The sequence below is a fragment of the Drosophila miranda genome (genome assembly GCF_003369915.1).
Source record: "Drosophila miranda strain MSH22 chromosome Y unlocalized genomic scaffold, D.miranda_PacBio2.1 Contig_Y2_pilon, whole genome shotgun sequence".
NCBI lineage: Eukaryota > Metazoa > Arthropoda > Insecta > Diptera > Drosophilidae > Drosophila > Drosophila miranda.
This window is the reverse complement of record NW_022881614.1, coordinates 31,975,939-32,001,749: the sequence shown is the minus strand read 5'-3', so window position 1 is coordinate 32,001,749 and position 25,811 is coordinate 31,975,939. Positions and strand designations below refer to the sequence as shown.

Genomic DNA, 25,811 nt, shown 5'->3' with positions numbered 1-25,811 from the left:
GAAAACTAAAAACGCAGAATCATAGATAATGATCATATATATCAGATTGCTGAATCTGGATCAGATCAGATCATTTTTATAGCCAATAGGAACAAATCAATTTGCAGTGGCTACGCAGCGCCCGACGTCACGCTCAGACTGATTTTCTGTCTCTCTCGCACGCACTCTTTGTCGTGTCGTTTAATATTAGCGGCGTCTGCCGGAGGAGAGCCATACTGACTTAGTATCGGGTATAACTGTAGAGTTGCGGTGTCCGCAGCAACTCACTACGTTCCCCCTCGTTATTATAGCCAGCATCAAGAAAACAATTTCATTTTTTCTCGCCCTGTCTCTCTCTAACACACACGTAGCATAGCCGGCTTTGCTTAGAGTAAAACATTAGCGCCTAGATCTCAGAGACTATAAAAGCTAGAGCAACCAAATTTGGTATCCACACTCCTAATATATCGGACCGAGACGAGTTTGTTTCAAAATTTCGCCACACCCCCTTCCGCCACCGCAAAGGACGAAAATCTGGGGATATTCAAAAATCTCAGAGACTATTAAGGCTAGAGTAACCAAATTTGGTATCCGCACTCCTGTTAGATCTTACTATAAAACGTGTATCTCAAAATTTCGCCCCACCCCCTTCCGCCCACACAAAGGACGAAAATCTATTGCATCCACAATATTGCACATTCGAGAAAACTAAAAACGCAGAATCATAGATAATGATCATATATATCAGATTGCTGAATCTGGATCAGATCAGATCATTTTTATAGCCAATAGGAACAAATCAATTTGCAGTGGCTACGCAGCGCCCGACGTCACGCTCAGACTGATTTTCTGTCTCTCTCGCACGCACTCTTTGTCGTTTCGTTTAATATTAGCGGCGTCTGCCGGAGGAGAGCCATACTGACTTAGTATCGGGTATAACTGTAGAGTTGCGGTGTCCGCAGCAACTCACTACGTTCCCCCTCGTTATTATAGCCAGCATCAAGAAAACAATTTCATTTTTTCTCGCCCTGTCTCTCTCTAACACACACGTAGCATAGCCGGCTTTGCTTAGAGTAAAACATTAGCGCCTAGATCTCAGAGACTACAAAAGCTAGAGCAACCAAAATTGGTATCCACACTCCTAATATATCGGACCGAGACGAGCGCCAAGATCTCAGAGACTACAAAAGCTAGAGCAACCAAATTTGGTATCCACACTCCTAATATATCGGACCGAGACGAGTTTGTTTCAAAATTTTGCCACAGCCCCTTCCGCCCCCGCAAAGGACGAAAATCTGGGGATATTCAAAAATCTCAGAGACTATTAAGGCTAGAGTAACCAAATTTGGTATCCGCACTCCTGTTAGTTATAACCATAAAACGTGTATCTCAAAATTTCGCCCCACCCCCTTCCGCCCACACAAAGAACGAAAATCTGTTGCATCCACAATATTGCACATTCGAGAAAACTAAAAACGCAGAATCATAGATAATGATCATATATATCAGATTGCTGAATCTGGATCAGATCAGATCATTTTTATAGCCAATAGGAACAAATCAATTTGCAGTGGCTACGCAGCGCCCGACGTCACGCTCAGACTGATTTTCTGTCTCTCTCGCACGCACTCTTTGTCGTGTCGTTTAATATTAGCGGCGTCTGCCGGAGGAGAGCCATACTGACTTAGTATCGGGTATAACTGTAGAGTTGCAATGTCCGCAGCAACTCACAACGTTCCCCCTCGTTATTATAGCCAGCATCAAGAAAACAATTTCATTTTTTCTCGCCCTGTCTCTCTCTAACACACACGTAGCATAGCCGGCTTTGCTTAGAGTAAAACATTAGCGCCAAGATCTCAGAGACTACAAAAGCTAGAGCAACCAAATTTGGTATCCACACTCCTAATATATCGGACCGAGACGAGTTTGTTTCAAAATTTCGCCACACCCCGTTTCGCCCCCGCAAAGGACGAAAATCTGGGGATATTCAAAAATCTCAGAGACTATTAAGGCTAGAGTAACCAAATTTGGTATCCTTACTCCTGTTAGATCTTACTATAAAACGTGTATCTCAAAATTTCGCCCTACCCCCTTCCGCCCACACAAAGGACGAAAATCTGTTGCATCCACAATATTGCACATTCGAGAAAACTAAAAACGCAGAATCATAGATAATGATCATATATATCAGATTGCTAAATCTGGATCAGATCAGATCATTTTTATAGCCAATAGGAACAAATCAATTTGCAGTGGCTACGCAGCGCCCGACGTCACGCTCAGACTGATTTTCTGTCTCTCTCGCACGCACTCTTTGTCGTGTCGTTCAATATAAGCGGCGTCTGCCGGAGGAGAGCCATACTGACTAAGAATCGGGTATAACTGTAGAGTTGCGGTGTCCGCAGCAACTCACAACGTTCCCCCTCGTTTTTATATGCTTTTTATAATTTTGTTGTTGTCGGGACATAAGGGTTAAGAATATATCAAAAAATTCGTCCGTGAACAACCTTCATCATCAACAAGCAAGCATGCACTGACGATAAGGGACAACACGAACGAACTTCGGCTCCCGACGAGACCACCTTGTATAATTGCATCATGATCCAGTCAATGTATGTTTTAGGAAAACACTCATTTTCCATTAGTCTTTTTAGGAATTTCAGGTTGACACAATTGTAGGCATTGTTGAGGTCAACAACCACAAGAGTAACGTGTTCCTTGTTCTTTTTCTTTGCCGCTACCACATTGATGACATCATTAATGCACATCACTGCAGACTTGTTTTTATACCCAATACTCAAAATGAGTATTGGGGTATATTAGATTTGTGGTAAAAGTGGATGTGTGTAACGTCCAGAAGGAATCGTTTCCGACCCCCTAAAGTATATATATTCTTGATCAGCATCAATAGCCGAGTCGATTGAGCCATGTCTGTCTGTCCGTCTGTCCGTCCGTCCGTCTGTCCGTCCCTATCAGCGCCTAGTGCTCAAAGACTATAAGAGCTAGAGCAACGATGTTTTGGATCCAGACTTCTGTGATATGTCACTGCTACAAAAATATTTCAAAACTTCGCCCCGCCCACTACCGCCCCCACAAGGGACGAAAATCTGTGGCATCCACAATTTTAAAGATACGAGAAAACCAAAAACGCAGAATCGTAGAGAGTTACCATATCTTTTAGACTGCAGAATTTGATTAAGATCGTATTATTATTATAGCCAGCATCAAGCAAACAATTTCATTTTTTCTCGCCCTGTCTCTCTCTAACACACACGTAGCATAGCCGGCTTTGCTTAGAGTAAAACATTAGCGCCTAGATCTCAGAGACTATAAAAGCTAGAGCAACCAAATTTGGTATCCACACTCCTAATATATCGGACCGAGACGAGTTTGTTTCAAAATTTCGCCACACCCCCTTCCGCCACCGCAAAGGACGAAAATCTGGGGATATTCAAAAATCTCAGAGACTATTAAGGCTAGAGTAACCAAATTTGGTATCCGAACTCCTGTTAGATCTTACTATAAAACGTGTATCTCAAAATTTCGCCCCACCCCCTTCCGCCCACACAAAGGACGAAAATCTGCTGCATCCACAATATTGCACATTCGAGAAAACTAAAAACGCAGAATCATAGATAATGATCATATATATTAGATTGCTGAATCTGGATCAGATCAGATCATTTTTATAGCCAATAGGAACAAATCAATTTGCAGTGGCTACGCAGCGCCCGACGTCACGCTCAGACTGATTTTCTGTCTCTCTCGCACGCACTCTTTGTCGTGTCGTTTAATATTAGCGGCGTCTGCCGGAGGAGAGCCATACTGACTTAGTATCGGGTATAACTGTAGAGTTGCGGTGTCCGCAGCAACTCACTACGTTCCCCCTCGTTATTATAGCCAGCATCAAGAAAACAATTTCATTTTTTCTCGCCCTGTCTCTCTCTAACACACACGTAGCATAGCCGGCTTTGCTTAGAGTAAAACATTAGCGCCTAGATCTCAGAGACTATAAAAGCTAGAGCAAACAAATTTGGTATCCTCACTCCTAATATATCGGACCGAGACGAGTTTGTTTCAAAATTTCGCCACACCCCCTTCCGCCACCGCAAAGGACGAAAATCTGGGGATATTCAAAAATCTCAGAGACTATTAAGGCTAGAGTAACCAAATTTGGTATCCGCACTCCTGTTAGATCTTACTATAAAACGTGTATCTCAAAATTTCGCCCCCCCCCCTTCCGCCCACACAAAGAACGAAAATCTGTTGCATCCACAATATTGCACATTCGAGAAAACTAAAAACGCAGAATCATAGATAATGATCATATATATCAGATTGCTGAATCTGGATCAGATCAGTTCATTTTTATAGCCAATAGGAACAAATCAATTTGCAGTGGCTACGCAGCGCCCGACGTCACGCTCAGACTGATTTTCTGTCTCTCTCGCACGCACTCTTTGTCGTGTCGTTTAATATTAGCGGCGTCTGCCGGAGGAGAGCCATACTGACTTAGTATCGGGTATAACTGTAGAGTAGCGGTGTCCGCAGCAACTCACAACGTTCTCCCTCGTTTTAGAACTTCATTTGCTCTAACGTTTTTGTTTTGAACATTTTCCTCATTTATGTCTAGTTTTGGATAGTTTTTTTTATAATTATCTAACAGCGAAAAGTTTTGATGGATTGAGTAAGTGCTAAGCACTTCCTTACGCGCGATTTTTTTGATTGTCATTATTTTGTTAATGTCCATCTCCTTTTCCCATACTGGGCACATCAGTCTGTCCCTAGCTGAGTTATTTTTCCCATTGCAAAGGATACACTTGAGACCAGTGCACGACCCATTGCACTCCTCGACTCCGCATTTATAGCACCTCCTAGCTGATTTGCATCTGGCCGAAGTGTGACCAAGTCTGCCACAATTATAACGTTGCCTTACTCTGGGAACATATATGCTTACTTTCATCCCACATATCCCAAAAAGAAATACCTTTTCTGGGATGTCTGAACCCTCAAAACCAATTTTGACTGTTTCTAATGGTATGAGCTTGAAAGTTTCGTTGTCATCGGTTGTAATTTTCTGCCTTCTTGCTAATCTTTCAATTGACTTAATTTTTATGTTAGAAGTAATATTATCCATAATTTCATTCTCAGAAAAACCGAGGGGCACCCCTTTAATTACTCCAGAGGATTCCACATAGTCTTTTGGTATAAATACCACTAAATTCATTTTTTTTAACTCCTCATTTAAAACTAAATCATTTGCTTCGCTGAAAACCTTAAAATAAATCTTGTATAGTGTAGGCGCAAGAGCAACGATTTCTTTAATTCCTTTGATTTTAAGGTGTCTTATTTTTTCAAAAAAGAATAAGCCATTTTTGGTGTTTTTGTTTTCGAAGATGGTACTGTTCTTAGTCGATACTAGTACAGCCGTATCACCGATGTTGCACTCACTATACAGCACTGTTTCTCTTTCGATACCTACATTTGATGGGCTTATAATCGGATTAGTATTTTTATTCAGTGTTTTAGTCATTTCAGTATTTCCAGTAAAACCATTTATGGCATTTGTGTGAGAATTGTGAACGGTCACACCGTCAGAAGCCTCCACCATTTTGTTACTGTCATCGTCTATCAGCATTTTGTTATTTATGTCTGTATTGGTGTTGTCGCTTTTTTGTTCCTTGCGCATCTTTTTTGCTGGGTACTTTTCGTTAGTCAAGCTGTCGAATATGTCCTCTTTCACACTTGAACACAAAGCACTGAAGTTTTTTGCTATTGTTTTTGGGTTTGAATTTTGCTGCTTTTTGCCACCTGATCAGGGGGTTTCAATTTGGCAGGCACCGGGGGACCGGCGTCCGCCATACTTGCTGGTTTAACCAGATTGCCAAAGACTTACCTCTCCTTTGGGAAATGAAAAGAGGAAAAATTTATATACATATGTACATATATACATATATATATATATTTACATATATACTGTTAGGAAAAAACACGACCGTTCTCGCTCGCTGATGAAAAGGGCACGAGCAGACGTCGTGAGTACTTCGTGCCACACCCTCCCCTCTGGCTATGCAGCTGTGGAAACAACTTGGGCAACTGTGCCGTGTGATTGTGGAGCACTTTCGCATCCGGTGTCCACACGGCTCGGATGTTGGTGAACTGCGACAGACGATGCAGCTCAGTGACAGACAGTGATCCACTCCGGTCTTGTCTTGCGAGGCTTTTCCGAGTCCCCGGTATCGTTGACGCCTACGGATTCACCCAGGCAGCTAAAAACGGCAACGCTTTAGGAACACAATTGTGCGGATGGTCACGTTAATGCTGTTGGAGTAGGAGCAGGTCCAGAAGAGCAGCCGCTCAATGATGTCGATTGCAATGTCGAAGGGCTGTCCGGAGTTGGCCAAGAGGCTCACCTTTGTGCCATTTGCCAGAGAACGCTTGATGCTGTGACTCCTGCCTTCGATCTGGAAAAAGAAGGATTAGGGATATTTATCCTCCTTACCCAGTAAATTTAATGCGAAATCGGATATTCTTGCCGGACACTTGCAGCGGCACATTCGGGCAGTCTGTCGTGTTCGGCAGCAGTCGGCCGAAGCTGTTCCTCTGGCTGAAGATGATGTAGTTCATGCAGGAGACCCCGTTCTTGGCCAGCTGGTAGTGGGTGGGGCATGCACAGGTTATGCCGTCTGCCGGGCTGGGCCAGGCACAGGTGGGAGCAGGCCCCGTTGTTGACCTTGTACTCGGTCGAGATGCGGCCAATGTGCTCCTGGCGCGAGAACAGCAGGCAACACTCAGGGGCTCGCGGGGCCGGTATATACCCCAGTCCAGGGTCTGTTCTTCTTCTTCCCTTTTCTGTAAATATTTCGTCATTTCTGTTCTTCTTAATTATACCCGATACTCAAAATGAGTATTGGGGTATATTAGATTTGTGGTAAAAGTGGATGTGTGTAACGTCCAGAAGGAATCGTTTCCGACCCCATAAAGTATATATATTCTTGATCAGCATCAATAGCCGAGTCGATTGAGCCCTGTCCGTCCGTCCGTCCGTCCCCTTCAGCGCCTAGTGCTCAAAGACTATAAGAGCTAGAGCAACGATGTTTTGGATCCAGACTTCTGTGATATGTCACTGCTACAAAAATATTTCAAAACTTCGCCCCGCCCACTTCCGCCCCCACAAAGGACGAAAATCTGTGGCATCCACATTTTTAAAGATACGATAAAACCAAAAACGGAGAATCGGTGAGGATGACCATATCTCCTACAGTGCAAAATCTGAACCAGATCGTATAATGATTTTAGCCAGAATCAAGAAAACAATTTCATTTTTTCTCGCTCTGTCTCTCTCTAACACACAGGTTTCATGGTCGGTTTTGTCAATTGCAAAATATGAGTTCAAGGATCTCAGAACTTATAAGAGCCAGAGCAACCAAATCTGTTATCCACACTCCTGTGATATCGGACCTTGACCGTTTCGTGTCCAAATTTCGCCACACCCCCTTCCGCCCCCGCAAAGGACGAAAATCTGGGGCATCCACAAATCTCAGAGACTATTAAGGCTAGAGTAACCAAATTTGGTATCCGCACTTCTGTTAGATCTCACTATAAAACGTGTATCTCAGAATTTCGCCCCACCCCCTTCCGCCACCACAAAAGACGAAAATCTGTTGCATCCACAATATTGCACATTCGAGAAAACTAAAAGCGCAGAATCATAGATAATGACCATATCTATCAGATTGCTGAATCTGGATCAGATCGGATCATTTTTGTAGCCAAAAGCAAGAAATCAATTTTCAGTGGCTACGCAGCGCCCGACGTCACGCTCAGACTGATTTTCTGTCTCTCTCGCACGCACTCTTTGTCGTGTGGTTCAATATTAGCGGCGTCTGCCGCAGGAGAGCCATACTGACTTAGTATCGGGTATAACTGTAGAGTTGCGGTGTCCGCAGCAACTCACAACGTTCCACCTCGTTTTTCTGTCATTTTGACGTGTTTTTTGTCATATTTGAAAAATACCATATGATTTCCTTCCCTGGTAGATTCCAGTTCTTATGGTTCGCTTCCTTTGAGAACCGAAAGATATAATAAAATACGTTTTATAGAGGTAATGACATACATCATTTATACATAGTATATTTATAAAAAACGTTTCATTAATATTTTGTCATTTTGCGAAAATATATTAATTATTCCACAACAGTAGTTCATGAACTTGGTTTATGAACCCCTTCACCTTTGCGATTCCAGTCGGTCTGGCAGCACTGACAAGTTACAGCAAAATCAAAACATCAGAAATTTTAAAACGTCATAGTTGCTTGTATCCAATTTCGATAGAATAACAATAAGATAAGAACAAATGCACTTCCGGGGATCCTCCATCGCGGCCACAGCCATCTGGTTGTTTGTGCTGATGTTGGTGCAACAGAAGAGTGACGCAGCAGTGTCGGCAGCATCCACGAATGGCACAAAGCCCGTTCCGATATCGGAACTAAGTGCACCGGCTGCAATTCCGAAAGCGGTAAAGTCAGATGATGCAGTGCCCGTGCCCAATCAAAAGGATGCTGATGTCATCATTGCTGAGAAGCCTGCGCTAACTTTGAAGGAACAACCCAAGGAGCCAGAGCGGCCAGCTGACCCAAAATCTCGGGCCGAGCCCAAGTTATCGCCATCCTCCAGTTTGCCTGTGGAGGATGTTCGCATCGAGCTCTGTAGCATGGGCAATGAAATGGATGTTCCGGGACAAGCCGTCGTCTACGTTCTGGTGGCAATAACAAGTTCCGCCATTTTTCTACTTGTGTTGCGTGTCTATCGGTGAGTAGTGGGGCCGTCAGAGAAAATGGCTTATCAGCGCACATGATTTTATTAAACTGAACTGAAAATTTCCCTATATAGAATGCGATTAACACGAGCAGAGCGCAAATATGGGGTACAAGGCGACAGGGCCAATCAAGAGCTAACACCACTGCCCATGGCCATCGAGGATGTCAACAGCGACGAGGAGGACCACACCGTGTTCGAGGTCAATCGCCAGAATATACGCATATTATGAAACAGCTAACACAAGAACACGGCAAACAGATATTTGGTCGCCACACCATTCTCAACCCTTCTCAGCAAACTTGCCTTCTTAGCTGGTCTCATTGTAGAATTACGTCTTAGTCGCTATCTAACTATGCAAATTGCCTGATTCCCTACTTGGTAACAACTGAGTTCTGTGTAACTTTCTCCCACAGTTGGTTCCAATTTAACGAATCAAAAGAAAACAAAACCATTTGTGATAACTTTAACGATATATGAATATGTCTGAAGAATATATTGTAGAAGACAGACGCTGAAGCGCTGAAAGCATGGCAATCTCGTTCTACGGATGCTTTCACCAATAAATGTTATATTAAACGTACTGCAAAAAGATCGGTTGTGGTATTCTGTTTATTCTAGACACTCTTATAAGACTCATAGACTCACAATTATACTTAAAACTTCTACGAATTATATAAGCTTAATGGTTAATTTGACAAACGCTAGGTTGGGATAGAAAGAAAACAAAACCATTTGTGATAACTTTAACGATATATGAATATGTCTGTAAGAATATATTGTAGAAGACAGACGCTGAAGCGCTGAAAGCATGGCAATCTCGTTCTACGGATGCTTTCACCAATAAATGTTATATTAAACGTACTGCACAAAGATCGGTTGTGGTATTCTGTTTATTCTCGACACTCTCATAAGACTCATAGACTCACAATTATACTTAAAACTTCTACGAATTATATAAGCTTAATGGTAAATTTGTCAAACGCTAGGTTGGGATAGTACATACATACATGCAGTTGACAGCTCTGTTTACTTACAGAAAGAAATGCACTCGCGGCTTAAACAACTAAGATCACATAAATAATTTATTAGCAAAACTGCGGCTGTCCTGCCAGACCAGGAAGGAAGCTAACATTAGGACTAACATTAAATTTGAGTTCCGCTAACATTTGTTACATTTGTTTTTGTTTTTGTTGGCACTGTAATTAGTTCGTTTACAATATATCATCAGATCATGCTGCCGAACATGCGTTTGCCGCGGGTCAACACCAAGCTGACGACCATGACGGTCAGCAGAAAGAAGACCAGACTTAAAAATGTGGTGATGAAGCGACATCTTTGGCGGAATTTCTTCTCCTTTTCCATTTTCAATCGCAGTTGATCAGCGCGCGGCAGATCGAGCGTAAAGTCGGATTCGGGTCGTGAGGATGGCTGTAAGTACAAAAAATATTAATTTGATTAGGATTCGTCAGGCATACATATATAGTTAAATATCCGCAGCTCGAAATTTAGTTTTTTAAAAAAGATTTTATTTTTAGTACTTAATTTCTTTATGTCACAAGATTGGTTTAATTCCCCGACTTAACTTTACGTCTGCTTGTCTCAAACGGAACTGATCTCTCTGCTGCTGGCTAGTTTCCATGAGCCCTTCTCTTGGAACTCCCGACTCTGGCTTCGGGCGTTGCTTTCCTCGGCTGCATCTTCGTGTCGGTGGCGTACGTGCCTGGATTGATATTTGGGGATGCGTCGGCTTTGATGAAAGGCATCCACTGCTGGCGATCGGTGTTGCATTACATGACGGAGCTAGGAATGTGATACTCCTTGGTTTTATGTCTAGCTTTGATTGGTCCTCATGAGTGGCGTGATTCTAAAGAATCGATTTCTCGAGAGTGGCGTGAAACGACAGTGGTTTTATTTTAGTTATGTTGTTGTTGACATAAACATTCTGGGCAAAATCAAACATTGTGTTTGATTAATTGGATTGAACAGTTGTAGATTTTTATAATGGTATTTCCTTCCGCTATGATTTCTTGGTTTACACAATTCTGGTTTAGCGTTGTTTTTGGAAGATTCCATGTGATTAGTATATTGGGTTCAATAAAGTTTATTTGAAAGTTTTGAAAAGTTTTGGAATATGGACATTTAGTGGGAATTTGCATTAAAATTCCTTTTATACAATTGTCATTGGTTTTCAATCTAGTTTCTTTAACACATACTTCTTCATTTTTTATGTAGTACTTGTCGTATGTCATATCTGTTAAAATGTTATTTAATTCGTCTGGACACGGAACGATTTTATAGATTGGTACTTTTTTAATGTCTTTGGGAATGTTGGAAATTATTAGAATTTCGTTGGTATCGGATTTTAGCCATGTGGAGGTTTTTATATTTAGTATTTTCTCAGAATTTATTTGTTCCAGGTAGTCTTGTTTTAATAATTTTGGATTAAATATACCGAGCCTAGTTAATTGCATACCTAGTTCTATATCTTCGATATATTCTGTGAAATGTTGTAGATTGAATATCAAAATTTCTATTTGTTGATTCCTGTCTTTTTCTTCATTTAGTTTGTTTATAACGTTTATTCCGCTATTAACTGCATCTATTACCAAATTTAGTTCATTCATTTGAATGCTATGGCTGGCTAAATTTTCTATTTTTTGTTCCAAATCGACTTTGTCTTCCTGATCTAGTGTTCCAAAGAGATATTTGTAGGCTGTTCCTACTATATTGATTAGGCCTCTTTTATTTCTTTTGGTTATTTTTAGCCCGTTCATTTCTCTTTGCAATTTGTCTACTAGATATTTTATTTGGATTATGTCCTGGAATTTAGTGGCTTGCATTAATAAATTTTGGTATAGTTCTTCGGTTTTAGTTACATTAACAGTTAGATAATGGTATTCGTAATTGATAGGTATGTTAATCGATCCAGTTTTGAATATCATATATCCGTTTTGGGTTTTATAGGATTTATTTCTATGTTTTGGCCCTGTGCCATTAGGATGGTAATTATGAGGAAGATGAGGATTTTAATTGTGTTGAAGTTCGCCGATTCCATTAACTTCTTCGGTTTCTCTGGAATTATTATATTTGCTTCTATTAGATTTCTTCTTTTTCTTGAATTTTGATTTATAATGAGTTATTTTCCTACCCCTATTCTTTTCTTCATAATGTTTTTCGTCTATCTGTCTAATTTCGCCCGTCCTTTTGAAAGGATTTGTTACCTTAGACTTAACTAGAGGTGATAGTTTATAGCGGGTATCTACTTCATACTCTATGCGGTTTTTATTTAATTGAGTGATTTTATTCACTTTATTTAGTTGGGTGTCATAATCAGGTGAGCCTGCATAAATGAATATATCAGCAGGTGTCCTATTTGTGGTATTATGTTTGGTTTTATGATTATAAGTATAAAGAATTAATTCAAACTTCGGGAATCTATCTTCTGGGTTATCCTCGCTAGATATTATTCTTAATTTTTCATTTACTGTTTTATGAAATCTTTCTACGTCAGATATTCCATTTTTGCTGGAAGTGATCTCTATTTTGACGTTTTCCGCATTCAGCCATGCTTGCAATGCTGTGCATATAAAAGCTGAATCTTTATCGGCTTTGATTTCAATTGGTTTACCCATCTCGTTAAAAACTTTCATGATGGCTCTTTTTGCTTCTAACCAGTCACGACTTTTTCCTTCTACAAGAGTGGCAAACTTCGAGTATACGTCAATACATGATAGGAACTGTTGGTTACCAACCATATAGAAATCTATGACGTATTTCTCTCTGATGTTCAGTATTTCCGGTGTAGTTTCGAATGCCAACTTCGTATTTCTATGCTCTGTTTTGGCAATATTACAAGTAGGACATTCGTTTATGATGTTTTGGATTAGTTTTTGATAATCCGGGTGATAGTATTTTCCCCTAAACCAATTGACGGTTTTCTCTATCCCTGGATGGAGTAAGCCTTTATGATTCTTTAATATGGTTTCTTTAAATTCAGCGTAATTCTGAATATCTAGGAGTTTCGTGCTTCATTTAATAGCTTTGGTTATATTGTTAGAATTAATGATTTCTAAATAGGCTTTTTGGAATGGAGGAAAATCTCCATATAATGCGCTCTTTTTGGTGCATAGATATTGCTTTATTATATCCTTCGCTAAGGTGTTAGTCATTTCCTTATACGTGATCTTGATGATTAGCTTGTGAAAATAACGAATTGTTTCTACCTTATCTTCATTGCCTTTTGTTAGCTCAATTTGCCGATTGTAATAGTTAATTGGTCTTTCCGTGATAGCAATGTGATTTAGAATGTCTTCATGTGCGCTATGTACAGTTGCACCAACGCTATTGGAAGCTTCTCCAAGGAGATTTTCATTAATCTTTACCCTTGATAAGGCATCAGCTACATGATTTTCTTTGCCTGGTAGATATTTCATTTTAAAATCAAACTCATTCAGTTTTATTTTCCACCTTTGTAATTTCATATTTGGCTCCTTGAGGTTGTTCAACCAAATCAAGGGTTTATGATCGCTTTGTATCTCGAATGTTCTACCGAACAGGTATGAACGGAAATACTTGGTTGCCCATACGATCGCTAATAATTCCTTTTCGATGGCTGAATAGTTTATTTCATGTTCATTTAGGGTTCTGCTAGCGTAGCAGATCGGTTTGTGTTCTTGTGACAAAACCGCTCCCAATGCTATGTTACTAGCGTCGGTTGTTACCGTGAACATTTTGTCAAAGTCTGGGAACGCAAGGATAGGGTCTGAGGTGATGAGTACTTTTAGTCTCTCAAATGCCTCGACGTACTTTTCTTCCTTGGGGTCTATGACAGCTCCTTTCTTTAGTTTGAGTGTCATGGGTTTTGCTATGTTTGCATAATTAGGAATGAATTTCCTGTAGAACCCGCACAGACCTAAGAATGACTTTATTTGTTTAGTCGTTTCTGGTATTGGAAATTTGACAATGGCAGAGATTTTGCCTGGATTTGGTACTATTCCTTCAGTAGTGACTACATGACCTAGGAATTCAGTTTCCTTTTTCATGAATTTACATTTATCCATTTGTAGCTTCAAGTTGGCGTCTCTCAACTTTCCAAATACTCTCCTTAGTGACAACAAGTGTTCTTCCAATGAAGTGGAAAATATAATGATGTCATCTAAGTATACAAAGCAATCTTTGAAGATTAACTCTTCTAGCAGATTGTTCATACATCTTTGGAAGGTAGCTGGGGCAGTGGTTAGCCCAAAGGGCATACGAGTGAACTCGTAATGTCCATGCTTAGTGGAGAACGCAGTTTTGGGGATTGAGCTAGGTTCCATGGGTATTTGATGGAAACCTTTTGCTAAATCGATTGTCGTAAAATACTGACATTTACCTAGTTTGTCTAGGATTTCATCCATTCGTGGAGTTGGGAATTTGTCCTTAACTGTTATTTCATTTAGACTTCTATAGTCTACTACCATTCGATATTTTTGCTTTCCTGAAGCATCTATCTTCTTCGGAATCATAGATATGGGCGAGCAGTAAGGAGAATTCGACTTTCGAATTATTCCCTGCCTGATCATATCTTTGATTTGCTGGTTTACCTCCTGATCATGTATCTGGGCATATTTGTATGGTCGTCTGTAGACCGGGTCTTCATGTTGAGTTTTGATCTCGTGCTTGATTGTACTTGTGAAAGTCAAATTGTCACCTTCTCTGTACTGCACATCCTTAAACTCATATAAGACCTTCTTTAACTCTTCCCTCTCTTCGTCTTTTAAGTGTTCCAATCTTAATTGATTACATTCCCTTAATTCACTGTCTAGAGCGGAAGCGAAGTATTGATCTCCCTCTGGAGATGGGTCAAGGCACTTAGGTGCGATCTTCTCTTCTTTTGTAGAGGGATCAGTGCACTTCTGTGCGGTCTTGCCGGCTTCAATAGCTTCTCCACTCTGAATGATTGGGTACGACCTAGCTCCTAGTGTTACAGTGTCATTTCTGTAATCGATGACGGCTTTACTTGCCATCAAGTATTCTCTTCCTAATAAAATATCATAATTTTCGGAAAAGTTATGTATGTAGAACTTTTGTTCGGACGGACATGTTTTGTTCGCATTCCTCATGATACTCTTAGTTAAACGGACAGGTCCATTGATGGTATGGACCGTAAGGTTATCGTCTTTTATCTCGGAATCTGTATAATTTTCTTTCATGATGTTGATCGATGATCCCGAGTCAGCGATACACCTTAATATTCTTTTATTAATGGTAATGTTTATATAGGGTCCTCCTCGGTTTCTTCCGAGGCGGCTTGATGAAAATTTACGTCCATCTTCGTTTGGCCACTCTGGCTCTCCCTCCCTCTTTTAGTAGGTTGGTTGGGTCCACTCCCACTAGCTTGGTTTTGAGATATTTGCTGATTGAATGGATTCTGAGCCCTACCTTGATTCAAGGAAGTTTTGAACTCTTTGTATAATCCAGGATTTTGGGTATTTTGTTTTTGATTTGTTCGATTAGTCTGACCTGTTCCAGATGAACTCTGAGTTTGATTGTGATAGTTAGTAGTATTATAATTTGGATAATAGTTTCCAACATTCTTTCGATTTGATTGAGACGATTTCGATTGATCTTTATTTGTACCTGAATCTGTTGTACTAGCTTCGTACAATCCTTCTTCTTGTGCTGCCTTCTTAAGATTAGACAATGTGGTAATATCTTTTCTTGCTAAGGTCATGAACATTCTGTCAGGAAGTTTTCGAGTAATGACATCTTTATTTGTGTTGTTCAAAGCGTTTTTATAAATGACATTATTTTCTGGTATGTTTTCTAAGTTTAGCTTATTGCTTATTAATAATGCTTTTATCTCTAATTCTTCTATAAACTTACGAAGACTGCCGTTGAATCTGGTGGTGTATAGTTGTCGTAAGAGTTCTTCATATGGTGTGTGATTTTTGAACTCGTTGATCAGCGCCGTCTTCAGTTCGAGCCACGTGTTGGGTTGTATCATTTGCGATATGCGTTGTGCCTCTCCTGACAGTTGGATCTCGGTCGCTCCAAATAGTATCCTTTGTTAGCGAAGATCTTCAGTTGGATATAATCCGCATACATATTCGATTCGTTTCATAAATGAGCTTAGCTGTCTAGATGAACCCTCATAGGCAGGTATTTGTCTGATCGACAGCAGTGCCTGGTTCAAGTGGATTTCGCTCAATGATGGTGGTGGTAACGCCATGTTGTTGGTGTTGATTGGGCTTTGTTTTGTTTTCAGTAGTTTTTAACTTTATTTTGGTTCACTTGTAAGTTTTTATACCCGATACTCAAAATGAGTATTGGGGTATATTAGATTTGTGGTAAAAGTGGATGTGTGTAACGTCCAGAAGGAATCGTTTCCGACCCCATAAAGTATATATATTCTTGATCAGCATCAATAGCCGAGTCGATTGGGCCCTGTCTGTCTGTCTGTCCGTCTGTCCGTCCCCTTCAGCGCCTAGTGCTCAAAGACTATAAGAGCTAGAGCAACGATGTTTTGGATCCAGACTTCTGTGATATGTCGATGCTACAAAAATATTTCAAAATTCCGCCCCCACAAAGGACGAAAATCTGTAGCATCCACAAATTTGAAGATATGAGAAAACCAAAAACGTAGAATTGTAGAGAATGACCATATCTTTAAGACTGAGGAATCTGAATTGGATCGTATTATTATTATAGCCAGCATCAAGAAAACAATTTCATTTTTTCTCGCCCTGTCTCTCTCTAACACACACGTAGCATAGGCGGCTTTGCTTAGAGTAAAACATTAGCGCCTAGATCTCAGAGACTATAAAAGCTAGAGCAACCAAATTTGGTATCCACACTCCTAATAAGAATATATATTCTTTATGGGGTCGGAAACGATTCCTTATGGACGTTACACACATCCACTTTTACCACAAATCTAATATACCGCAATACTCATTTTGAGTATCGGGTATAAAAACACCGCAACTCTACAGTTATACCAGATACTAAGTCAGTATGGCTCTCCTCCGGCAGACGCCGCTAATATTAAACGACGCGGCAAAGAGTGCGTGCGAGAGAGACAGAAAATCAGTCTGAGCGTGACGTCGGGCGCTGCGTAGCCACTGCAAATTGATTTGTTCCTTTCGGCTATAAAAATGCTCTGATCTGATTCAGATTCAGCAATCTGATAGATATGATCATTATCTATGATTCTGCGTTTTTAGTTTTCTTGTATCCTCAATATTATGGATGCAACAGTTTTTCGTCCTTTGTGGGGGCGGAAGGGGGTGGGGCGAAATTTTGAGATATACGTTTTATAGTGAGATCTAACAGGAGTGCGGATACCAAATTTGGTTACTCTAGCCTTAATAGTCTCTGAGATTTGGAGATGCCCCAGATTTTCGTCCTTTGGGGGGGCGGAAGGGGGTGTGGCAAAGTTTTGAAATATTCTTGTAGCAGTGACATATCACAGAAGTCTGGATCCAAAACATCGTTGCTCTACCTCTTATAGTCTTTGAGCACTAGGCGCTGAAGGGGACGGACCGACGGACGGACGGACAGACGGACAGACGGACGGACGGACAGACGGACAGACAGACATGGCTCAATCGACTCGGCTATTGATGCTGATCAAGAATATATATACTTTATGGGGTCGGAAACGATTCCTTCTGGACGTTACACACATCCACTTTTACCACAAATCTAATATACCCCAATACTCATTTCGAGTATCGGGTATAATTACAGAGGACGAAAACGCATTCACGAGGAGTGCAAGGATGGCAAGATCACCGGTGGAGGTGAGACCTGCGGGAGAAGCAGCAGTAGCAGTCCAGGAGCGGACTCAAAAAGATCGGAACAAAAAGGAGCTACAACAGAAGGAGCAGACCCAGATGGAGCAGACCCAGATAGGGCAGACCCAAACGGAGCAGACCCAGAAGGGGCAGAGCAGCACGGCGCTACGCGATCTCGGGCAGGAAATTGCAAAGCTGGTGAGATGCTGGAAGACGGGAAGAGGCGCTCCATCCACCAGCCGATGAGGGACTCCATTGAAAGCATCCGAGCGCTCTACGAGCTGGTGGCCATCCAGCTTCATGACGATAGGGCAAAGGCGGTGATCCGTACCCACCAGTCCTCCCAAACTTCTCCGTTGGTTAGGACAGCGGTGGAGGCAAAAAGGAAGCATGAAAATGGGAAAGCACCGAAAAACAAGAGGAGCGAAGGGGTGGACACCCAGACAAAAACCTGCGCGGTTGGAGTGGATGCGAAAACTCCAACTCCAGGAGATAACGACACAGGGGAGACACCGACGGCGCCTCCGAACAGGGAGTGGAGGAAAGTTGAAAGAAGGCCGAGAGTAAGGAAGCCGAAGCCTTCTAGGGTGATGACGGAGAAGGCACGCCCGGATGCCATCATCATAGCGGCGAAAGACCCGAGCAGCTACGCAGAGATTCTGCGAAAGGTAAAAGGAGACGAGAAGCTACAAGGGCTAGGAGAGGCAGTGGCAAGAATCCGCCGCACCCAAAAGGGGGAACTCCTGCTCCAGCTCAGCAAATCAGGAGAGGAAACCTCGTCCTTCCAGAGTCTGGTCGGCGAGTCGCTAGGGGACGCAGCAGAGGTCCGCGCCCTCCAACAGCGAGTCATCGTTGAATGCAGCGACTTGGACGAGGTGACCACCAAGGAGGAGATAAGGGACGCCCTCATATCCCAGGTCCAGTTGGCAAACGTGGCACTGGACGACATATCAATAAGGAGAGGGTACGGACAGACACAGATTGCAACTGTCCGACTTCCGACAGAGGACGCCCGCAGGGCACTCAAAGTAGGAGGACTGAAGGTCGGCTGGGTAAGAGGCAGACTTAGGGAAAGGGTCAGCGTCACCAAATGCTTCCGCTGCATGGAGTTCGGCCACATGGCCAGACAGTGTAGGAGCGATGTAGATCGTTCTAAGCTGTGCCGGAGATGCGGGAAGGAGGACCACCTTGCAAAAGACTGCGACAAGGACCCCCAGTGCATGTTCTGCAAGGGAAAGAAGGAAGATTGGAGGCATATCGCAGGAAGCGGCAGGTGCCCCCTCTTTAGAAAGGCACTTGCAAAGAGGGTAGGATGAGGTGCATGCAGCTGAACCTTAACCACTGCGAGGCGGCACAGGCACTACTGAGCTAAGACGCCAGGGGGAGGAAACCGGACGTGGTCATCGTATGCGAACCATACAAACCGGTGCCAGGCAGCGGTTGGGCACAAAGTAAGTGCAGGAAGGCCGCGATCTGGGGCGTCGAGACTCCGCCGCTCGATGTGGGTTCGTCAAAGGAGGGCTTTGTAAGAGCTAGACTCAAGGGTGTAACTTTCTACAGTTGTTACGCACCGTTGAGTTGGGACCTGTCGCGTTTCCAAACTATGTTGGAACACATTGCGGAAGACCCTCGTGGGAGGACACCCTTCGTCATCGCAGGGGACTTTAATGCGTGGGCCATCGAATGCGGCAGCAAAGAGACCAACGCAAGAGGGTACTGCCTACTGGAGCAGTTCTCGTCTCTCGACGTCGGACTGGCGAAGGACGGAAAAAAGATGACCTTCTGCAGGGCGGGAAGATCCTCAATAATAGATCTGACCTTTCTGAGCAGTTCGCTATGTAGACATTCCACCTGGCGACCACCAGGCGATACACTTTGAGCTCGGACAGCGCAACAGAGTCCCCAGGAAGCCAAAAACAACGGGGCCAAAGTGGAAGGATAGTCTACTGGACGTCGCAGCCTTCTCGGACTCCTTCAGGCAACACGAGTGGAACCTAGCTGGTATCTCAGCGGAGGAAGCGGCACGGGAACTGACGCAGAGGATAGCCGACGCATGCGACCAGTCCATGCCAAGGAGGAAGCCGTCTCTACGAGGAAGACCTTGCTACTGGTGGACGCAGGAAATAGGCGAGCTTAGAAGGGCTTGTCTCCGAGCGCGACGGCGTGCCCAAAGAGCGAGAGGCCGCTACGCCTTCGAAACCAGGCAAGAGGAATTTCGCACGGCAAAACACGGGCTGAAGGTGGCCATCAAGAAGAGTAAGAGCGACTGCTTCCGCCACATATGCGACGAAGCGAAGGTAGACCCCTGGGGTACTGCTTATAAAGTAGTCACCAAAAGGATCAGAGGAATAAGCACTCCTGCCCGCAACTGCTGCATAGGATTGTGACAGCGCTGTTCCCCAGGCACCCGCAGAAGGAAGAAACTAACCTGGACCAGGAGGAACCACCATACGAGCCAGTATCTACACTGGAGGTCATAGAAGCAGCCAGGAGAGTTGGCGACCGGAAGGCACCAGGGCCGGATGGAATACCCAACAAGGCCCTAAAGCTCGCGGTGGCCACCCGACCGGAACCCTTTGCGGAGACTTTCAACAGTTGCCTCAGGGAGGGAACATTCCCAAAACGATGGAAGAGGCAGCGTCTAATTCTGCTGCCCAAAGGCAACAAGCCAGCAGACGATCCATCGGCGTACAGACCAATCTGCCTGTTGGACACGGTGGGCAAGCTGCTTGAAAGAGTGCTGTACAACAGGCTTCTAGAGTTCGTGGAGGAAACAGAAGCACTCTCAGAGGCGCAATATGGATTCCGGTAATCCCGCTCGACCGTGGACGCCATCATGGCGGTAGTTAGCATCGCAGCGAAGGCCATAGAAGGAACAAGATGGAGGAGGGGCTGGACATCCGAAACGCTTTCAACTCGGCCAACTGGTCAAGGATCGAGACGGCGCTGTACCGAATCGGGGTACCGGTATACCTTCTGAGGATGATCTCCAGTTACTTCTCGGACAGGGTGCTGGGCTACGAGACGGACCAAGGAGAGATAGCGTACGAGGTTACGGCAGGAGTCCCGCAAGGATCAGTCTTGGGGCCGCTCCTGTGGAACCTCATGTACGACAGCGTGCTCAGACTGCAGCTACCCCCAGGTTGCCAGCTAATCGGTTTCGCTGACGACCTGGCCCTAGTCGTTGTAGCTAAGGAGGTCCAGAAAGTCGAATTGGTAGCCAATACAGCTATTGATCTAATTTCTGGATGGATGCGGGAAGACGGTCTGGATCTGGCTGGCCACAAGACGGAAGCAGTCCTCATCACGAGCAGGAAGAAGACGGAGTACGCCACAGTGCGAGTAGGAGCAGACCTGATAAAATCGCAAGACTCCATCAAGTATTTGGGAGAGATGTTGGACAACCGCCTAACCAAGCGCCAATCTGGGCGGCAGCGGTCATAAACAACCAAAGCCTGCGAAGGAAGTTAGCTGCTCATCGAAACATGGCAGGAACGGTGGAATCAGAGCCTCAAAGGGAGGTGGACGCATAAATTGATCAGCAGCGCGAAGGAGTGGATCGGAAGGAGCAGAGGCAACGCGGACTACCACATAACGCAATTCCTAACCGCGCATGGGGGCTATCGTAGCTACCTATATAAGTATAAACACGATACCAGCCCATACTGCCCTTCGTGCCCAACCGCAATCGAAGACCCGGAGCATGCTCTCTACGGCTGTAAGAGATACGCAGCATGGTCGGAGAATATCCCCCCAGCAGAGTTGCTGGTTAGCTTTATGACAGCATCGGAGGATAACTATATATACGTGTACCGTCTCATCAAGCGCATCCAGGACCTGAGACGATGCGAGAAAGAGCGGCATGTAGCGGCCTAGAATAGGCCCCCCCTCCCCACGAAGCAATACCTAACGGTGATCCCGCGGGGGAAGAGGTGTGTATGTGTGTGGGGTGGTTTTAGTACGTATGACTTGACTAGAGCAAGGAATCGTGCATGCCAATGGCACGGGTCATTGGTATCTCATAAAGATTTCCACGCCTCATGATCCGATCTGATTCAGATTCAGGAATCTGATAGATATAGTCATCTTCTACGATTCTGCGTTTTTAGTTTTCTCGTATCGTCGAAATTGTGGATGCCACAGATTTTCGCCCTTTGTGGGGGCGGAAGAGGGCGGGGCAAAGTTTTGAAATATTCTTGTAGCAGTGACATATCACAGAAGTCTCGATCCAAAACATCGTTACTCTACCTCTTATAGTCTTTGAGCACTAGGCGCTGAAGGGGACGGACAGACGGACAGACGGACGGACGGACACACGGACAGACAGACATGGCTCAATCGACTCGGCTATTGATGCTGATCAAGAATATATATACTTTATGGGGTCGGAAACGATTCCTTTTGGACGTTACACACATCCACTTTTACCACAAATCTAATATACCCCAATACTCATTTTGAGTATCGGGTATAATTACAGAGGACGAAAACGCATTCACGAGGAGTGCAAGGATGGCAAGATTACCGGTGGAGGTGAGACCTGCGGGAGAAGCAGCAGTAGCAGTCCAGGAGCGGACTCAAAAATATCGGAACAAAAAGGAGCTACAACAGAAGGAGCAGACCCAGATGGAGCAGACCCAGATAGGGCAGACCCAAACGGAGCAGACCCAGAAGGGGCAGAGCAGCACGGCGCTACGCGATCTCGGGCAGGAATTTGCAAAGCTGGGGGAGATGCTGGAAGACGGTAAGGGGCTCTCCATCCACCAGCCGATGAGGGACTCCATTGAAAGCATCCGAGCGCTCTACGAGCTGGTGGCCATCCAGCTTCATGACGATAGGGCAAAGGCGGTGATCCGTACCCACCAGTCCTCCCAAACTTCGCCGTTGTTTAGGACAGCGGTGGAGGCAAAAAGGAAGCAGGAAAATGGGAAAGCACCGAAAAACAAGAGGAGCAAAGGGGTGGACACCCAGACGAAAACCTGCGCGGTTGGAGTGGATGCGAAAACTCCAACTCCAGGAGATTACGACACAGGGGAGACACCGACGGCGCCTCCAAACAGGGAGTGGAGGAAAGTTGAAAGAAGGCCGAGAGTAAGGAAGCCGAAGCCTTCTAGGGTGATGACGGAGAAGGCACGCCCGGATGCCATCATCATAGCGGCGAAAGACCCGAGCAGCTACGCAGAGATTCTGCGAAAGGTAAAAGGAGACGAGAAGCTACAAGGGCTAGGAGAGGCAGTGGCAAGAATCCGCCGCACCCAAAAGGGGGAACTCCTGCTCCAGCTCAGCAAATCAGGAGAGGAAACCTCGTCCTTCCAGAGTCTGGTCGGCGAGTCGCTAGGGGACGCAGCAGAGGTCCGCGCCCTCCAACAGCGAGTCATCGTTGAATGCAGCGACTTGGACGAGGTGACCACCAAGGAGGAGATAAGGGACGCCCTCATGTCCCAGGTCCAGTTGGCAAACGTGGCACTGGACGACATATCAATAAGGAGAGGGTACGGACAGACACAGATTTCAACTGTCCGACTTCCGAGAGAGGACGCCCGCAGGGCACTCAAAGTAGGAGGACTGAAGGTCGGCTGGGTAAGAGGCAGAATTAGGGAAAGGGTCAGCGTCACCAAATGCTTCCGCTGCATGGAGTTCGGCCACATGGCCAGACAGTGTAGGAGCGATGTAGATCGTTCTAAGCTGTGCCGGAGATGCGGGAAGGAGGACCACCTTGCAAAAGACTGCGACAAGGACCCCCAGTGCATGTTCTGCAAGGGAAAGAAGGAAGATTGGAGGCATATCGCAGGAAGCGGCAGGTGCCCCCTCTTTAGAAAGGCACTTGCAAAGAGGGTAGGATGAGGTGCATGCAGCTGAACCTTAACCACTGCGAGGCGGCACAGGCACTACTGAGCTAAGACGCCAGGGGGAGGAAACCGGACGTGGTCATCGTATGCGAACCATACAAACCGGTGCCAGGCAGCGGTTGGGCACAAAGTAAGTGCAGGAAGGCCGCGATCTGGGGCGTCGAGACTCCGCCGCTCGATGTGGGTTCGTCAAAGGAGGGCTTTGTAAGAGCTAGACTCAAGGGTGTAACTTTCTACAGTTGTTACGCACCGTTGAGTTGGGACCTGTCGCGTTTCCAAACTATGTTGGAACACATTGCGGAAGACACTCGTGGGAGGACACCCTTCGTCATCGCAGGGGACTTTAATGCGTGGGCCATCGAATGCGGCAGCAAAGAGACCAACGCAAGAGGGTACTGCCTACTGGAGCAGTTCTCGTCTCTCGACGTCGGACTGGCGAAGGACGGAAAAAAGATGACCTTCTGCAGGGCGGGAAGATCCTCAATAATAGATCTGACCTTTCTGAGCAGTTCGCTATGTAGACATTCCACCTGGCGACCACCAGGCGATACACTTTGAGCTCGGACAGCGCAACAGAGTCCCCAGGAAGCCAAAAACAACGGGGCCAAAGTGGAAGGATAGTCTACTGGACGTCGCAGCCTTCTCGGACTCCTTCAGGCAACACGAGTGGAACCTAGCTGGTATCTCAGCGGAGGAAGCGGCACGGGAACTGACGCAGAGGATAGCCGACGCATGCGACCAGTCCATGCCAAGGAGGAAGCCGTCTCTACGAGGAAGACCTTGCTACTGGTGGACGCAGGAAATAGGCGAGCTTAGAAGGGCTTGTCTCCGAGCGCGACGGCGTGCCCAAAGAGCGAGAGGCCGCTACGCCTTCGAAACCAGGCAAGAGGAATTTCGCACGGCAAAACACGGGCTGAAGGTGGCCATCAAGAAGAGTAAGAGCGACTGCTTCCGCCACATATGCGACGAAGCGAAGGTAGACCCCTGGGGTACTGCTTATAAAGTAGTCACCAAAAGGATCAGAGGAATAAGCACTCCTGCCCGCAACTGCTGCATAGGATTGTGACAGCGCTGTTCCCCAGGCACCCGCAGAAGGAAGAAACTAACCTGGACCAGGAGGAACCACCATACGAGCCAGTATCTACACTGGAGGTCATAGAAGCAACCAGGAGAGTTGGCGACCGGAAGGCACCAGGGCCGGATGGAATACCCAACAAGGCCCTAAAGCTCGCGGTGGCCACCCGACCGGAACCCTTTGCGGAGACTTTCAACAGTTGCCTCAGGGAGGGAACATTCCCAAAACGATGGAAGAGGCAGCGTCTAATTCTGCTGCCCAAAGGCAACAAGCCAGCAGACGATCCATCGGCGTACAGACCAATCTGCCTGTTGGACACGGTGGGCAAGCTGCTTGAAAGAGTGCTGTACAACAGGCTTCTAGAGTTCGTGGAGGAAACAGAAGCACTCTCAGAGGCGCAATATGGATTCCGGTAATCCCGCTCGACCGTGGACGCCATCATGGCGGTAGTTAGCATCGCAGCGAAGGCCATAGAAGGAACAAGATGGAGGTGGGGCACCAAGGAGTACTGTGCCATCGTGTCGCTGGACATCCGAAACGCTTTCAACTCGGCCAACTGGTCAAGGATCGAGACGGCGCTGTACCGAATCGGGGTACCGGTATACCTTCTGAGGATGATCTCCAGTTACTTCTCGGACAGGGTGCTGGGCTACGAGACGGACCAAGGAGAGATAGCGTACGAGGTTACGGCAGGAGTCCCGCAAGGATCAGTCTTGGGGCCGCTCCTGTGGAACCTCATGTACGACAGCGTGCTCAGACTGCAGCTACCCCCAGGTTGCCAGCTAATCGGTTTCGCTGACGACCTGGCCCTAGTCGTTGTAGCTAAGGAGGTCCAGAAAGTCGAATTGGTAGCCAATACAGCTATTGATCTAATTTCTGGATGGATGCGGGAAGCCGGTCTGGATCTGGCTGGCCACAAGACGGAAGCAGTCCTCATCACGAGCAGGAAGAAGACGGAGTACGCCACAGTGCGAGTAGGAGCAGACCTGATAAAATCGCAAGACTCCATCAAGTATTTGGGAGAGATGTTGGACAACCGCCTAACCAAGCGCCAATCTGGGCGGCAGCGGTCATAAACAACCAAAGCCTGCGAAGGAAGTTAGCTGTTCATCGAAACATGGCAGGAACGGTGGAATCAGAGCGTCAAAGGGAGGTGGACGCATAAATTGATCAGCAGCGCGAAGGAGTGGATCGGAAGGAGCAGAGGCAACGCGGACTACCACATAACGCAATTCCTAACCGCGCATGGGGGCTATCGTAGCTACCTATATAAGTATAAACACGATACCAGCCCATACCGCCCTACGT

General features: G+C 45.2%; 3 protein-coding genes across 3 annotated transcripts in view; 1 reads left to right on the top strand and 2 right to left on the bottom strand.

The window, feature by feature from the left end:
- Positions 1-6,172: 6,172 nt before the first annotated feature.
- LOC108160608 lies at positions 6,173-6,849 on the bottom strand. Its single transcript, XM_033398604.1, has 2 exons — positions 6,482-6,849; positions 6,173-6,443 (listed from the first exon to the last, which is right to left on the bottom strand). Exons 1-2 carry the CDS (start codon positions 6,847-6,849, stop codon positions 6,389-6,391), a joined length of 423 nt encoding a protein of 140 aa, XP_033254495.1. The 3' UTR covers positions 6,173-6,388.
- Positions 6,850-8,237: 1,388 nt separating this feature from the next.
- On the top strand, positions 8,238-9,390 carry LOC108160418. Its single transcript, XM_017294417.2, has 2 exons — positions 8,238-8,790; positions 8,872-9,390. Exons 1-2 carry the CDS (start codon positions 8,336-8,338, stop codon positions 9,026-9,028), a joined length of 612 nt encoding a protein of 203 aa, XP_017149906.2. The 5' UTR covers positions 8,238-8,335; the 3' UTR covers positions 9,029-9,390.
- Positions 9,391-10,023: 633 nt separating this feature from the next.
- Positions 10,024-25,811, bottom strand: part of LOC117193941 — a 97,221-nt gene continuing 81,433 nt past the window's right edge. Inside the window, exon 3 of the mRNA XM_033398603.1 lies at positions 10,024-10,227. Within this exon, the coding sequence (XP_033254494.1) occupies positions 10,024-10,227 (204 nt within the window). The remainder of the gene's footprint in view (positions 10,228-25,811) is intronic.

Excerpts from the sequence above, each read along its gene's own strand:
- LOC108160608 (XM_033398604.1), bottom strand. The coding sequence starts at position 6,849 with ATGACGAAATATTTACAGAAAAGGGAAGAAGAAGAACAGACCCTGGAC. Across the intron at positions 6,444-6,481 it reads TTTCGCATTAAATTTACTGG|ATCGAAGGCAGGAGTCACAG; the intron begins GTAAGGAGGATA and ends TTCTTTTTCCAG.
- LOC108160418 (XM_017294417.2), top strand. The coding sequence starts at position 8,336 with ATGCACTTCCGGGGATCCTCCATCGCGGCCACAGCCATCTGGTTGTTT. Across the intron at positions 8,791-8,871 it reads CTTGTGTTGCGTGTCTATCG|AATGCGATTAACACGAGCAG; the intron begins GTGAGTAGTGGG and ends TTCCCTATATAG.